The sequence below is a fragment of the Phocoena sinus genome, chromosome 2, assembly GCF_008692025.1.
Source record: "Phocoena sinus isolate mPhoSin1 chromosome 2, mPhoSin1.pri, whole genome shotgun sequence".
NCBI lineage: Eukaryota > Metazoa > Chordata > Mammalia > Artiodactyla > Phocoenidae > Phocoena > Phocoena sinus.
The window spans coordinates 54960037-54977327 of NC_045764.1; the positions used below are offsets into that span (position 1 = coordinate 54960037).

Below are 17291 nucleotides of genomic sequence, written 5' to 3' on the forward strand. Positions count from 1 at the left end.
CCATCTTCCTTAACATTTCGATACAGCCTTTAAAATGAGTAGAGTTTTTTTAAACAGGGCATAATAGGTGGGTGGGGGGGTGGAAGTTAGCAAAGGAGAGAGAAGTATTTCTGAGTGAAGTGTCGTGAGAAACAGAAGCATTGAAATTAGAAATACAGATGGCCAGTATGTGATAGCCAGTAATCCAATGATGGGACTAGATCAAGTACTTGGTAATGATGTCATAGAGTGGGCAGTAAGGCTTGTATGAATGGGTGGAAGCCGGTGGCAGGGACTTCATATGATAGTTTGAAATTTATCCTGTGGGCATTGGGAAAGTATAGATTTTGAGTATGAGAGTGATATGGCCAAATTTGGGTGTTTAGGAAGATAATTCTAGTGGCAGAGTCAAGGATAGAGGAAAAAGTAGAACTAGGTGAAGTAATGAGCATCTATAACATGACTATGCATGGGGCAAAAAGGATGCAAGTGATATTTCAAAGAAAAAAATTACAGGATTTGGGTATAAATTAGAAGTGTACAAGGGAAGGAGCATGGCCTTTACAATCAGACAACTTGTTTTTAATCTTGTATTCACTAGTTAAATGACCTCTAAAGCAAGTCATGTAAAAGAAATCTTTCCTCTTCATAAGATGTTTATCCTGTGAAGTATATTTTGTGAACATTTTCAAGCACTGGAAGTGTAAAAATAAAAATGAATGATATATGTGTTCTCTACAAGTGTGGTCTAGTCTGAGAGAAGAGGCTGGACTGGCAGGTTTTGGCCAAATTTTGTATAGTTTCATAGGAAATGTTACTCTGGAACAAAGCCAACAAAGGAATAATTGGGGGCAATGTTGGAGTGTGGGGGAATTTCTGAGGTAGAATTGATAGCACTGGGTGAACGGTTTGTTGTACTGCAAAGAGAGGGGCCTTCTCTTTAGAATATGACTCAGAATTTTCTAATGGGTGACTGGACTGGTAGTGGTACTGTTATACCTTCCATGGTTTTTCTTAATATGTCTGGGATAAACCTTGCTCATGCCTCAAAGCTCAGTTTATATGTTACTTCATGAAGAACGTATTTCCTTTTTCCCCAGACTAAGTCAGAATACTGTATATGTACACTTAACCATATCCTGGTTTCTTCTTCACAACACTTAACTATGCATTGCAGTTACCTAGTTTATTGTGGTTTTTATTGTGCGCATTTCCCCCATTACATGGGGATACAAGATTGTCTAGTTTCTTTACCACTATGTCTTCATCCACTTAGTAGACACTCAAACATATTTTTAAACTGAGTTATAATTGACATATAACATTGTATTAGTTTTAACTAGTAGACATTCTTTGAATGACCTTTAGTATCAAACCATACATTGGTTAGGCTAAATAAAAATGAGGGGGAGAAAATAAAGAATGGCACCAATTTTTTTCATTCTGTAACTAGTAGGACAACAAGATTAGGCACATTCAGGGTGGAGTACGTTTTTTGGGAATAATTGAGCTTGATTTTAGATGCTAATGAAACAACCAAGTGCATGTGTACTATTGGTAATTGAGAGTAGCAGGCTTATGACTCAAGAGATGAAGGCTTAAAGATGTAGAGTTAGGGATCCTAAGTATAGAGAGGTGCTATAGGAATGGATGATGACATTGCACAGAAAATTAATTCTTAACCTACGAAAAGGGGCTATTGATAGAAACTTGGAGAGTGGCTATGATTGAGGGGTAGGAAGATGAACTAGCAGAAGACTTAGTTCCTGTCAGAGGTAGAAGAACACAGGCAGGTACAGCATTATGGAAGTCCAGGAGGGGTGAGAAATGGTTAGCAGTGTGAAATGCTGCAGAGAAAAAGTAGGATTAAGAGGCCACAGGATTTGGGACATATAAGAATGATGATGACTTTTATAAGAAAAGTTTCAGTATGTGGAAGGTTTTGTATGTTGCATCTGAGCTAACGGTTTTCAGGCCTTTCTGGCAGTTAAAGGAAGGAGAGTAAGGAAATGGTACTGTAAAGAGTTCATGGAGTTGAGGGAATTATGTTGAAAGTACTGTATGAAAGCAGTGTTCTGAAATTTTAGTGTAACTGCAGAATGGACTAGAATGAGGTAGAGCCTAAAGACAGGAAAATTTACACAGGAAAGTTATTGGAACAGTCTTTTGTTGTGAAATTTACAAACGTACAAAACTTAATGAGTTTCAACAAGTAGCTTTCCCATAAATTTAAGACACCATAAACATGGCATAAAGGAGAACAAGATTGCTGAGTGGACACAATAAAAAAGTGATAGAAAAGGTAGTCTGAAATTAAGTTTGACCGAGGGTTACAAGGAGGTGAAGGAAATAGGCTGTTGGAGAGGAGATAAAGGACATGACAGATGTAATAATAATATGTATGCACCTGTGTAGAGAGGGAGAGAGAAAGAGAGCAGGCAGATGGACTATTTTAAGGATAAGTGAAAACGTTACAGGGACAGGTGGATGTAGATTGGTATAGGCATTTCTTATTATTTGATTCCTTTCTTATTAGATTATTAGACTGAGCCCTCTGTTGGAAAGGAATGCGTATATAAATAAAATAAAGGCACTAGGTCTGGTGTAAGAGTGCTAATGGTTAAATTTGCCAAGAGTGCAGGTAACATTTCTGGTGCTTACAGTTTCTGTTACTTATCCTATATCTTCATAGATTTGGTACATTCTGTGATTATGTGTTCCTAATCTTCTAAGGCAAAGTTTCTCAAATTGGGGTATGCATATCACCTGAAATGTATGTTAAAAATACAGATTCACACACCCCCATTTTATGTACTGAATCACAGTCTCTGGAGGTTGAGATCAAGTAAGTATCTGCATTTTTTGTTTTTTTTTTTTTTTGCGGTACGTGGGCCTCTCCCGTTGCGGAGCACGGGCTCCAGACACGCAGGCTCAGCGGCCATGGCTTATGGGCCCAGCCGCTCTGCGGCATGTGGGATCTTCCCGGACCGGGCCATGAACCCGTGTCCGCTGCATCGGCAGGCGGACTCTCAACCACTGCGCTACCAGGGAAGCCCAGTATCTGCATTTTTTACAGGTTCCTTAGGTGATTGTATTATAGAACAGAGTTTGAGACTCAGTCCTCTTAACACTTGGTTAATTTAAAAGAAATATTTATATGCAATATAGTATATTCATTTTCTGCCATCAACCTGTAGGATGCTGGGTGGGTTTCCTTATTTGGTGGAGGACTTGGTTTCTTTATATGCAATAAGAGGAAATGTATTAAAAGACTTTAGTTCCTGTTCAACTGAGGAATGCTCTGATAATATACAGATGAGTTAAGAATTTACGGTGATTATTTGGATGCATGCTTTAAGCTTCAGAATTTGGTTTTTGATAAGTTAAGTTCTGATAGATATATGAAATGTTTGATTTAAGAAATAATATTTGCTACCATACACTGAGACCCTGTTATGCTCCAGGCGGCATTGTCCTTCATACTTTAAAAATATTTTCTCTATTACAACAACCTGACACCTAAGACTTACAGGTCAAGGGACCTGCCAAATGCTGCTACTCAGGAGGTAGTTGGGCAGATGCCCATATATGTACCTAATACAGCAGGTCCTCAGCATAGGGAATTTAATTAAAAGCTTAATTGCTGTAGGTATCTGAAGGAATTGGAGGCATGTAGTTAAAGAGTTTTCATATATTTTCAGCCATTTTGGAGGGAGGGAAGAGTAAAGAAACGACAAGCAGTAAGTTCTTTGGATGAAAATGGGTATCATGGTTCTGCCAGCTGAAAGCACTCAGACCACAGGGCCTGCCTAACCACCTTTCCATGCATCCTGGCAACAGCATTAGGGGCATTTGTCTCTTAATATGTTTCTGGACATTCATAAGTATTACAAATGAATTTGCTTTTATAATAAATTTTAGAAAAAAATTTTTCTATGAAAGTTGTCCATCCAGTTGTCTGTGTAAAAAGAATTGAGTGAGGTGTTTTATATTTTAGGTTAAAAATCTGTAAGAGCCTGATTTTAGAATTCACCAGCTCCTCAGAAGTTTGGCGAAATATGGTATGTTCCCGTTTTATTTTTTGGAATTCAAAATTGCATGTATATCTTAATGCCATGGTTAGAATAATGACAAATGTGTTCAGCAAATTTGGGTGTCTGCCATTTTTAAAGCATGTGCTAGGTGCTAAATCACTATGCTACCAGGTAGACTGTATGAGGAATCCAGGTGGGATTCTGAAGAATTTTAGAAGAGGTTAGTATGCTATGAGAAGTAAAATAATTGCATAAGAAGGTTGAGAGGGTAAGTTTGGCTGTTTAGGCTATGAGTTAATAATAGCTTCCATTTGTTGGGCTCTTACTATGTGCCAGACACTGTTGTGAACAATATATATGTTTGTTCATCCTCATGACAGCCCTCTGAAATAGATACTACTGTTATCTTAGTTCTGCATATCAGGATACTTAGGCTTGGAGAGGTTAAGTAACTTGCCCAAGATTTTCCATCTAGTAAGTGACCAAACAGGGACTTGAATCCAGACTGACTCTGGAACCTCTGCTCTGTGGAGCACTGGACCTCATGAAAACGGAGGTCTAGAAGAGAGGACTTGCCTCAGTAATTTTCACAATACACGTAGCTCTTTAACGAATTAATTCATCTCAGTTAGTTAATTAATCAGTTAAAAGGTATTTTGACTTTCTCATTTTTATGTTTACAGGTTGGAAAGTTAGACTTGCATCTTTTAAATCCACATACACTATTAGTCTTATGAGGACCCCACAGGAAACACTGTTCATTTCAGGGGCGCCTTACCTCTTTCCCATATGACCTCAGGAATATGCTAGGTTTTTATTAGAAAACATGCAACTATGATAGGAAAATCTGGGAAATTTGAATATATCTTCCAGGGATTAGAAATCCCAGTTATAGGCATACCTCAGGTATTTCAGGTTTAGTCCTAGACCACCGCAGTAAGGCAGATAAAGGTAATCAGGTGAATTTTTTGGCTTTCCAGTGCATATAAAAATTATGTCTACACTATACTACAGTCTATTAAGTGTGCCATAGCATTATGTCTAAAAAAGTAATGTACATACCTTAATTACAAAATAACTTTACTGCTAAAATATGCTAACCATCATGTGAGCCTTCAGCAAGTTGTTGTAGTAACATCAAAAGTTACTGATCACAGATCACCATAACAAATATAATAATGATGAAAAAGTTTGAAATATTGCAGGAATTACCGAAATGTGACATAGAGACATGAAGAGAGCAAATGCAGTTGGAAAGATGGCACCAATAGACATGCTTGATGCAGGGCTGCTACAAACCTTCAGTTTGTAAAAAACACAATATCTGTGAAGCACAATGAAATGAAGTATGCCTGTGTTGGAGTCCCCTGAAGTTAATGTATTCTTAGGCAAACTCGAACCCTTATCTGAATTTGAAGCCCAAGTTCATAGGCTGCAGAGTTATGGGCTCAAGCATTGATGTTTCATCCCTTCTCTTAGGGTTCTCAGATAACTTGCTATTTTATATAGGGCTCTGGATCCGTGCTGTAAACCACCTTCTGTGGTTGTCTGTTGTCACTTGGAAAGTGTTAACTATCAAGGATCTTCTTTTTTCTTTCCTAATTTTCTCATCTTTCCTCAGTTCACTTTTCAGATTTGGCCTGGATATATAGTTTGGTAGGGAAATCATCAGGGGAAAAACTAGTTGCAGGACATGAGCTCTTGATTCTGGGATATTTTGGATGTGTATCTTTGCCTGAAACTACAGTGTGATTAGGATGCCTGATAAATGTGAACCATGATAATCAGGAATCAGGAAAGTTCAGCTAAGGCCAAGTCAGAGGATCAAAAGATACTAGGTTGAAGGAGGAGGAAATGTTTTCATATTTTGCCATTCTCTCTCATGAAATTGAATATTAGTGGGTTTATGGCTGATGTGGAGAACATGTTTTCATGAAATACCCAAGGAGTTTTGGCTAATGTTAGATTATCCTATTTTAATATGGAATAAGTAGGAATAGACTGGGTGTGTGTGTGTGTGTGAGTGTGTGTATCTGTGTGAGTGTGGGTGTATAACTGTTCCATTAAGCATTTGACTACCTGAAAAACTGTACTACTGTTAGTCCCATTTAAATTATTGTAATGGTGGGGTGTCAATCCATATTTTAAATCTTTGTTCATATATTTAAATCATGAGACTCTATAGCAAAACTAAATGAAATCACAGAATACTAACTCTGGATAGGCAGTCAGTATATCTGGGTTTTTAATCCTAGTCCTGGCTTCAATGCTAATACTAAAATCTTGGGCAAGTCAATTAATCACTCTAAGGCTGCTTGGTTTTTTCTTTTTCTTCTTTTAAATTCTTTCTATAGTATCTGCTCTGAATAGGTAGAGCCCAAATTATCTTTAGACTTAAGATGCCGTTGACCAAAGTGCTTTGTAAACTGTAACACTTCATAAAAGTACAGGAGATTATTATATTTTCTCAAGTGAAGAAATCATTTAAGGAAAAAAAAAATGCTGGAAAATAGTCCTTAAAAAGCATTTCTATAATTACTCTTCTGATGGTTGTTGCATTGGCACCTAATTTGAACCTTTGAAGATTATTTTTGAACAATGAATTGGGTTTATATATTAAAGTGTTCTAACTAAAGATTTGTTTAATTTATTAGAGTTATTAAACCTACGCTCAGATCAAGTTAGCAGCTAGACTGGTGTGACAACCTGTTTTTAATCAGTGACTCAGAGCTGTGATCACCCTGATGTCACCGAATGGCCACAGCTTGTAAAAGGTAATTTTAAATGTTATTTTACAGCCTTTAAAAGGCTGTCATTGTAAAATACGTGCTGTAAAAAAAATGAAGAAAATGTACAGTTGGCAGGAATACTGCCTGCTAAGAATAGTGGACCTAAGAGTTGACCTGTTTCTCCATTTAATCTCCTTCCTAAAATACTTTGTGCCCTTTCCCCAGACCTATCTATATGAATAAACAGGAAAGTATTTCTATAAAGTTTCTAGTTTTTAAATAAACATTTTATTATGAACATTAAAAAAAACTATGAAAAAAGTCTTAATATGCATTTTAAAGTGTGCTTTTTATGTGGTGAGAGTTTTAATAAATCTAGTATACTTGTCTCTCCTAGAGAGTTACAGTAGAAGGGCTTGCAGGCTAGAGAAGCTGGACCTCATAGAAATCTCTTTACTGATTTGTTATTCTGACAAACTTTAGGTTAACCTAAGTCAATACTTTTTGGGTTTTTTTCTCCTTTGGTTATATGTCCTCAATTTGTTAAAATTAAAATATGTACCAGATCCTTACTTCCAAGAACTTGAGAGTAAAGAATAAAGAGACTCTTCAGGGGCTAAATTGAAGCTTGGAAACTATTGTTAGATCTTAGGTATTTTATAATTTTGAGAGTTTGGATCCTAATTTTAGGATATTCTTTAGTAAATTATTTAGAAAATTAGTAAAGTATTTAGAATAAATAATATCCTAATTATTTAGAATATTTAGAATAAAACAGACAGAATACAATAAGCAGAATGACTAGAAATTTATTCAGGCAGGTACTGTTATTGCTCACTGTAAGGTAAAAGGTGCTTCTATTTGTTCAGTGTATATTCACCTTTCTCTGATTAAAAAACAGTTTTTGTTTTGAGTAAAAAACAATTATGCTAACTCTGTTTAAGAGACCTAGGATAGATCGTATTAAGGTAATAATCTTCAGTCCTTATTCTTTTGTTCTTCTTGTTGACTGAATTGATTTAAATTACTTGATTTGACTTAAAGTGGTTTTTGGTAGCTCACGTTAATATATGTTAATGTTAAGTGATCTAGTTTATTTACAGTAATTTCATGACATTTTGGTGCTAATGTTTACATATCCTCTTGTTTAGAGAATAGACTTTGGAAAATAGAATGTAGTTACCATTTGATGTATTTAACCTCTATCCCATTTCAGAATCTCAAAACTTTGCAGCAGTTAAAAATTGTGCTTCTGAGACTTGGATTTGTTTTTCCTCTTGCTTGTATCTTACCTTTTTGCAGTAGTAGTTTAATTTCCCTGTCATTGTGTCCTCAGTTTTTCCCCTCTCTCTCTTCCCCTGTTAATTTTGAAAGTTTTGCCGCCTACATGTATGAAAGCTTCTAATCTGCCTCTCTTCCCTTAGTGCCAGCAGGTTTATTTTTTGTTTTGCAAGCCTGCTCTGCCTCCTTACAGTATGACATCTGATGCTGGAGGGTCGCACTTTCAAAAATGAGTCAGCTGGTACATGGGGTTATCATCACTTTTTAGCTCTTCTGTCTGAGAGATACAAGTTTGGAAGCAATCTTGGGGTACTAACCCACAAGGCTGGTGGAGACCAGGTGTGTCACAAAGGTGATTTGCTTGCTCCCTGGGGGAGAGGGTGGAGTGAAATTTTTGCATTTGTGTCACTGCCAAGTCACTGCCACCTCCAGCATGCCCCAGTTTTTAGTTCTAATATCATTTTGTGCAAAATTGAAAATGTAAACATACTGCAAAGAAGATCTAAAATAAATATTTGAGCTGCTGGATTTTTTTTTATTTTTTATTTTTATTTTTTGCATTCTTGTCCTTGGACCACTGCAGTGAGGGGTAATTTTGAAAGTCTGATAAAGAAGTGAGTTTTTTAAAATCTAAGAAATATGGAAAACAGATTCTTTTCTTTTCTGGTGGCTCTGATTTTAAGATTCTCATGTTAAAAGTTGTTTAGAATTTGAAGTCTCAAGTCAGTTATAAATTTACAAATCAAGTCCTTGTAATGTCAGTTTGCAAATATAGCTTTTGACCTCTAAAAAATATTTTACCTGTTTTGTGAATTAAAAGTGTTAGAAATCAGTATTATGTTGATTCACCTTAATACAATATATATTGACTGATGCTGGTTGTAAAAGTGAATAGAGTAACAGGAATTTATTTTTAACAGCATGATGGGGTAGGCAAAATTGGTTCATGCCCCAAAATGAAAATAAAAGGCTTCTTAGTGTCTTAGAATTTTCAGTATTTCTACTTAAAATAGCAGCAGTATATTAAAAAAAAAAAAAAAGAAAATAAGTGGCAACTATTTATAACTGAAGTCAATTCACAGTTATCCACAGCAAAATTTTAATACCCTAGGATGGTACAATTTTGACAGGTAGTACATCCTGCCAGTGTATTTTCAGGGAAAGCTACTTTCATTGTTGAAATAAGGTAATCATGGTTAGAATGGTAAAACAGACTTAAGTGTCTCAAAATTCAAAAGGGTATTAGATTGAAATTTGAATTATCTACAGCAGAGGTTGGCAAACTTTTTCTTAAAGGGCTAGGTAATAAATATTTTAGGCTTTGTGAGCCTCATGTCTCTGACAGAGTTTCTCAGCTCTGCTTTTGTAATGTAAAAGCAGCCGTAAATAAATGAGCGTGATTCTGTGCCAGTACAACTTTACAAAAATAGGCGGCCAACCCAGGCCTTAGTTTGTCATCCCAGGCAGTAGTTTGCTGATCCCTCATCTAAAGTTTGGGACTGTTAATACCAGTGAATACTTTTGATATTGTGGATAACCAGTACTTGGCTGTAGAAGGTTTCATAGTTGTGGGTTTTTATTATAAATATTTGACTTTGTGAATAATTATGATTTATTACACTGGTTTGTATGTTGGTATCTAAATATAGTGTTTACAGTTTCCTTTCCTTAAAAAAAAAAAGAGAACTGAGTTTTTATTAGTCTAGCCCTTACAATAAATGTGTTGTATGGCAATCTGATTTGATCACTTTTTCACATGTTGAACTTTTAAAACTGTTAACCATTAAATCTTGTTTTCAAATTTGTCTTCCAAAATAAAATGTTTGCCCCTTTTTGAAATATGGAATATTTTGCTTAACTTTACTGAATTGCATTTTACAGATCATCAGGAGAACCTCAGTCTGACGACATTGAAGCTAGCCGAATGTAAGTATAACTTGGTTGAGGCTGTGGTGTCTTTTAAGTTGCACTAGATTGCTTTAATGGTATCACATTATTTGAAAATAATTTCCAGTTAAAGAGAGTATAATGCTTTAAAAAGTAAATTGGAAGATAGGAAAACACATGTCTAATATTTTCCCTACCAAATAAATACCTCTAAATCTTGGTAACATGCTACTAGATTTCTACTTCTGGATAGATAATTGCATGCCCCTGGATTCTTACATATTTTTCCTCACCTAGCAGTTTTGGGGAAATAGATGGGGAAGAGTTCAGCTTAACAATCATTTATTAAGTGCCTGCTGTGTATAAGATATTGGGTGCTGTTTTGTGGATACAGAGATGCATAAGATTAGTTAAGCTAAATTAACCTACATAAATTTAGTCTACTCAGTGTAAAAGACCCAGAAGCAAATCATTTCAATCATTGTGGTAGAAGGATACCCAGGATGGAACATGAACATAAAGAAGTACCAGGGTACTCAAGTACCCTGATGCAATAGGGACCTAATCCAGATGGCAGGGAAATAGGGGTGATCAGGGAAGGCTAAGTTAAGTCTTGAAGTGTGACTGGGAGTTAGGTAGCACATTCTAGGCAGAAGCAGGAGCAGAGTTACAAAGCAGCATAGTGAATGTAGGGAACAGTAGGCAGTTGAGGATTTTTAGATCATAGACTGACTGAAATGTAGGAAATTGAAGGAGATGAGACTTGAAAGAAAGGACTAGGTGCTTGCATACTATGTAAAGGACCTTGGCCTGTCTCTCATAGGTATTTGGGAGTCAGTAAAGAATTTGCTAAGTAGGGGTAGTAACCTTGTTAGGTGTATATTTTTAATAACTTTGCCAACAGGGAAGCAGGATTGAGGAGAAATCATGTGGTGGTACGTTGACCAGGGCTTCAGTCAATGAGGGCCTAAATAAGGGCAGTGGTATATTAGGAATTCAAGATAAAGTTTTCTGGATGAAAGAAAAATAGAAGGTGAAGTAGGTAAGACTTCAGTGATTAGTTGTGAGAATATAAGAAGTTTAAGATAATATGAGAAGTGGTAATTGTTGAAGCAAGGTTTTTAAGATAGTAAGGGTTGGAATGAAGAATATAGGTGTAGGGATTTCTCTTGAATAAGAGCAAAGACCCAGATCTTATGAAACTAGAAGAAGGAGGTAAAAATGGATATGTGATGTTAAATGTATTGGTAGGTAAGAATGGGGAAGTCAAAGTCATTTGTGTCTGAATTGTCAATTTTCTTAGTAAATTAGGTCAGCTACACCACTGTGTGCTTCTTGAAAAAGTGGTTGTGGATTAAGCTTGGGACATGCAGACTTAAACAGCAGATTTCTCTACTGAAAACAGTGGAAATCCTTTGAAATGCTCATGTACATTGTGCATCTCCAAGAAGGGACTATAAAATGTATTTCTCAAATTTATGTGTCCATGTAACCTTTAAAAAATTTTTTTTGTGGTAAAATGCACATAACAAAATTTGTCATCTTTACTATTTTTAAGTATACAATTTAGTGGTATTAAGTACATCCATATTGTCGTGCAGTCATTGCCACCATCATCTGCATAACTCTTTTCATCTTGCAAAACTGAAAATGTACCTGTTAAACAGTCACTCCCCATTCACCCTTCTCCCTAGCCCCTGGCAACCACCATTCTACTTTCCGTCTTTATGATTTTAACGACTCTACCTCATTTACTGTGAGCGCCCACAGTATTTGTCTTTTTGTGATTGGCTTATTTTACTTACGTAGCATGATGTCAGGGTTCATCCCTGTTGTAGCATATGTCAGAATTTTCTTCCTTTTTAAGGCTGAATAATCTGTTGTATGTATGTAACGTATTTTGTTTATCCATTCATCTGTTGATAGACACAGGTTGCTTATGTTTTAGCTATTGTGAATAATGCTGCAATGTACAAATAGCTCTTTGAGACCCTGCTTTTATTTCTTTGGGTATATACCCAGAAGTGGGATTGCTGGATCATTTGGTAGTCCTATTTTTAATTTTCTGAGGAACCTCTGTACTGTTTTCTACAGTGGCTGCACCAAATTAGCATTCTGACCTAATAATGCACAAAGGTTATAATTTCTCCACATTCTCATCAACATTTGTAATTATCTGTTTTTTTCATAGTAGCCATCCTAATGGGAGTAAGGTGATATTTCTTGGTAGTTTTGTGACCCTGTAACTTTTTTTTGTAATAAATTTATCTATCTATCTATCTATCTATTTATGGCTGTGTTGGGTCTTCGTTTGCTGCCTGTGGGCTTTCTCTAGTTGCGGCGATCAGGGGCTACTCTTCATTGCGGTGCGCGGGCTTTGCATTGTGGTGACTTCTCTTGTTGCACAGCACGGGCTCTAGGCACGTGGTCTTCAGTAGTTGTGGCATGCGGGCTCAGTAGTTGTGGCTTGTGGGCTCTAGAGGGCAGGCTCAGTAGTTGTGGCACACAGGCTTAGTTGTTTGCAGCATGTGGGATCTTCCTGGACCAGGGCTTGAACCCATGTCCCCTGCATTAGCAGGAGGATTCTTAACCACTGCACAACCAGGGAAGTCCTGACTATGTAACTTTTTAAGAAATATTTTCAAGTAGTTCTCGTGGAACACGGAGTTTGGTTAGGGGATTTTGAGAAGACTGAAAACTTGGAAAGTTATTGGGGGAAATGGGTAAAGAAGTGGACCAGATATTATTGAGAGTCTCATGCTACTGAGTGGCCAGCTAAGGTTAGCTTACTGCATACTTGCAGTTTAAAGACTTTTCTTTAATAGCTAGAAGAAGATGCATGGTATTTCAGGGTTGGCTATTAGAGCATATGGGAAGTGGCATGTGTGTAGAGTGTTAACATTGGAGTAGTTGAACTTATATGTCATTGGCGATGGCCACTGTTGGAAAGGTTGTGATGCCAGGTGAAGATGTTGGGTTGGTTACAAAAAGCCTGATGGGTCAAAGAGATAGTTCAGTATAAGTGAAACTCTTACAAAGATAGATGATAATGATCAGAGCCTAAGGTGGTGATTGGCTGAAATTGAGAGGAGGTGAGGGACCCTCAAGTTAAGAAAGTCAAATATTTTGGGGGCTAGAGTGTTGGGATAGATCATGCACACAGACATTGAAGTCACAATGCCAGCAATATAACTCGGGAAAAATAGAGCCTTTAGTATATGGGTATAATTTACCAGACCAGAGAGGGAAGGAAGAAGGATTTCAGGTAGATAACATGAGTTTCAAAGAATAAGTTGTGTTTGTGCTGTGCTTTGTTTTGTTTGGGGGGATGGGCATTATTTTTAATATAAGCAATTAGAATAAAAGTGGTGCACTTAGGGGTTTGAGTTGTCTATGGAACCCTCACCTAAAAGGATTGCAACGTAAGAAAAGCCTTTGGGGGTAAATCAGGTTTTAGTGAAAGCTAAGAGATTGAGGAACTATTATATAAAGCAGTTGAAGATAGGTGACAGCCTATATCATAAATGTATTTCTAGAAATCTTGATGGAGGAGGTTAGATGGATGAATCAAGAGTAAAGAATGGAAAAGGAAAGATGGAGGCTTGCATTTTGTAGTAAAAACCAAGGATGGCAAGAATGTGAGTTGATATAGTTTCTCAAATTCCTATACCTGTAGAAATTGTAACCAGGCAGTAGTTTAGTAAGATTTGTTCTACCTTAATCTTGTGGGTCTTGATTTACAAAATAGGTGATGAAGGAATCTTGTTTTTACCTAAGAATTAGCTAGTGTGTTTTATTAATGGCAACATCTTAAATTTATTAAAGCATGATTTTTTTTTAGCACTTTGAGATGCATTTGCATTTGACATCCTTTAACTAGGGAACACCTTGAGTACATTTAAAATAGTAATTTATATAAAATTAAAGAATATGCCTGTTTTTAGGAATTCCTAGTGTCATCCATTTCCTAGAATGCAGAAAAACATAGTAAAAGTTTTTAAGAGCTGCATGCTAATTTATAGTTTAGCCTAGAAATAGAACTAACACAATAACCCAGATCTTTTTATTCAATTATATATGTATTATGTACTTGGATTTTGTTTAAATTTATATATACCATGTAGTAGTCTTTTTGCACATATTAATTTAGACTCTTTAATTTTCTTAATGATTTCAAAGCAGTTTCTAGTAACTTCAGATTTCTTATCTTTGGTAGTTACTCCCCAACCCTATCTCTAACACTTAGGCTATGTTTTCAGGTCTATAACTAATACAGTAAATGGAACCAAGGGTAAATGTATCGAGTGATTTATGATTCAGTGTTTGGAAAGCCTATTTTTTCTAAATGTTGGATAATGACCAAGGACCTAGTTCTCAGGCCATCATTATCTGTTCTCTCTAGGTAAGAACTTTAACATATATACTATGACAACTTGCATATTTTCATCTCCAACTCCGACTTACCTTCTGAACTGTAGACGTATATATCTAATAATTGGATGCCTGATTCTCACACTTAAGTCCAAAACAAAATAGAGCTCTTGATTTTCATCCTCTCAAATCTGCTTCTCTTGTAATCTTTTTGCCATTTTAATCAGTGGCAACTCTTTTTTTCTTCCAGTTCATCCAAAGTTTTGTTTTGGAAGCATCCTTGTTTTCTCTTTGTCTTACTCGCATCAGCAAATCCTATTGACTCCACCTTTAAAATTGATTGATACTTCAACAACTTTTTTTTTTTTAAACACCATTTCCACCTCAACCACTCTGATTAAAGCCATCATTTACCAAAAGAATGAAGTTGTTTCCCAGTAGTCTTGCTGCTTCCATACTTACCCCTTACCAAGGTATTTTCTGTGTAGCAGCCAGAGTGATCTTTTTTAAGGTCGAAGTTAAACCATGTTGCTTATACTCAGAACCTTTCAAAGGCTTCCCGTCTCTCTCAGAGTAAAATCAAAGGATCTACAAGGCCCTGTATGAACTTCCTTTCACTTCTGTGACCTTTCCATTTTCTCTTGACCATTTTTGTCTATGGCTTTATGCTCTTGCCCTTAATGTTTTGGTGTTCTTAAGACTTGTGCCTGTTTTCTGTGACCCTTCTCTGTGATATCCACATGGCCTCCTTTCTTACTTGCTTTAGAGCTCTTAAATGATACCTTATCAGAGAGGCCTTCCTTGGCCAACTTTCTTCAAAGAATGGTCATGCTCTGTCTTCCCTGTGCCCCTTCCTGTGCTGTATTTATCTTCATGAGATTTAATGTCATCTGACTGGTTTCCTATTGATTTCTTTGTTGTCTGGCTCACTTAATACTGTCAGTAGCATGGAAGCCTAATGAGAGTGCCGGGCATACAAGAGGTAGTAAGTATTTATTATGTGAAAGAGTGAAATGACTACATTTATGTGAAATGTTTATTTCTACCTTTTCAATTCCCTTGTAGAAATGTAGGAAGAATATTCTGGGATCAGTTAAATATAAATAAACTGATACATGTACACAGCCTACAGAACTTGGGTAATAACTTCTTCTTGAGCACTTACCATACGACAAGCCATAGTGCTCAGTACTGTACATGCATTATATCATAGGAGAAGTAAGCCTTTTATCAGAGTAGACTATGGTGATATAACTTGTGTCCTCTGAAAGAGATTGTAGAGAATTGGTATAGTTTCTTCCTTAAATTTTTGTTAAACCCTTCTGGTAGTGGTGCTTTCTGTTTTGGAAGGTTATTTTATTTATTTTTTTTTGCGCTATGCGGGCCTCTCACTGTTGTGGCCTCTCCCATTGCGGAGCACAGGCTCCGGACGCACAGGCTCAGCGGCCATGGCTTACGGGCCCAGCCACTCCGCGGCATGTGATCTTCCCGGACCGCGACACGAACCCGCGTCCCCTGCATCGGCAGGCGGACTCTCAACCACTGCGCCACCAGGGAAACCCTGGAAGGTTATTTTTTAATTGATTTAATATCTTTAATAGATATAGGCCTACTCAGGTTGTCTGTTTCTTGTGAGTTTTGACAGACTGTCTTTCAAGGAATTGGTCCATTGCATCTAGGTTATCACATTTCTGGGCATAGAATTGCTCATAGTACTCCTTTATTGTTTTTTTAATGTCCATGTGATTTGTAGCAATGTGCCCTCTTTCATTTCTGATATTAATAATTTGTGTGCCTTCTCTTTTCCTTAATTAGCCTGGTTAGAGGATTACCAGTTTTATTATTGATCTTTTCAAAGAACCAGATTTTGGTTTTTCTCTGTGGATTTCCTTTTTTCAATTTCATTGATTTCTGCTCTAACTTTTCTTATTTCTTCTGCTTACTTTGGATTTAATTTGCTCTTTATTCTAGTTTACTAAGGTGGGAGTTTAGATGATTGTTTTTTTTTTTTAAGATCTTCTTTCCTAATAAATGCATTTAATGTTATGAGTCCCCTGTAAAGCACTGCTTTCACTGCATCTCACAAATTTTGATGAGTTGTGTTTATTTCAAAATATTTTTTAGTTTCTCTTGTGATTTTTTTCTTTGACTTGTGTTACTTAGAAATGTGTTGTTTAATCTCCACATATTTTGAGATTTTCCAGTTATATTTCTGTTACTGATTTCTAGTTTAATTCCGTTGTAGTCTGAATGTAGACATTGTATGATTTCTGTTCTTTTAAATGTGTTAAGGTGTGTTTTTTTGGCCCAGAATGTGGTCTGTCTTGGCGAATGTTCCATGTGAGTTTGAGAAGAATGTGTAATCTGTTGTTGGATGAAGTAGTCCAGAGATGTCGATTATATCCAGTTGATTGATGGTGCTATAGAGTCATCTGTGTCCTTAATGATTTTCTGCCTGCTAGATCTGCCCATTCCTGATAGAGAGGTATTGAAGTCTCCAACTATGGTAGTGGATTCATCTGTTTTTCCTTGCAGTTCTATCACTTTCTGCCTCATGTAATTTGATGCTCTGTTGTTAGGTGCATACACATGAAGGATTATAATATCTTCTTGGAGAACTGACCCATTTCGCATTATGTAATGCCCTTTTTTTAACCCTGATAACTACTTTGCTTTGAAATCTGCTCTGGCTGAAATTATTTATTTTATTTTATTTTTGGCTGCATTGTGTCTTCGTTGCTGTGCATGGTCTTTTCTCTAGTTGCAGTGAGTGGGGGCTGCTCTTCGTTGCAGTGCACATGCTTCTCATTGTGGTGGCTTCTCTTGTTGCAGAGCACAGGCTCTAGGCACACAGGCTTCAGTAGTTGCAGTACGCGGGCTCAGTAGTTGTGGCTTGCGGGCTCTAGAGAACAAGCTCAGTAGTTGCGGCACACGGGCTTAGTGGCTCCGCAGCATGTGGGATCTTCCCAGACCAGGGATTGAGCCCGTGTCCCCTGCATCGGCAGGTGGA

The 17291-nt window shown here is 36.8% G+C and overlaps 1 protein-coding gene across 6 annotated transcripts in view; it reads left to right on the top strand.

Annotated features, from left to right (window-relative positions):
• The window catches only part of UBE3A (ubiquitin protein ligase E3A), a 105837-nt gene that overhangs the window by 32535 nt on the left and 56011 nt on the right, over window positions 1-17291 (top strand). For 2 of the 6 annotated variants that reach the window (XM_032621909.1, XM_032621910.1), the window contains 3 exons: window positions 3977-4040; window positions 6668-6787; window positions 9905-9949. In XM_032621909.1, coding sequence (XP_032477800.1) covers window positions 6768-6787; window positions 9905-9949 — 65 coding nt within the window. In that variant the 5' untranslated portion in view covers window positions 3977-4040; window positions 6668-6767. Of the gene's footprint in view, window positions 1-3976; window positions 4041-6667; window positions 8363-9904; window positions 9950-17291 lie in introns of all 6 variants that reach the window. The other 4 variants (XM_032621912.1, XM_032621911.1, XM_032621913.1 and 1 more) reach the window with 4 other exon arrangements.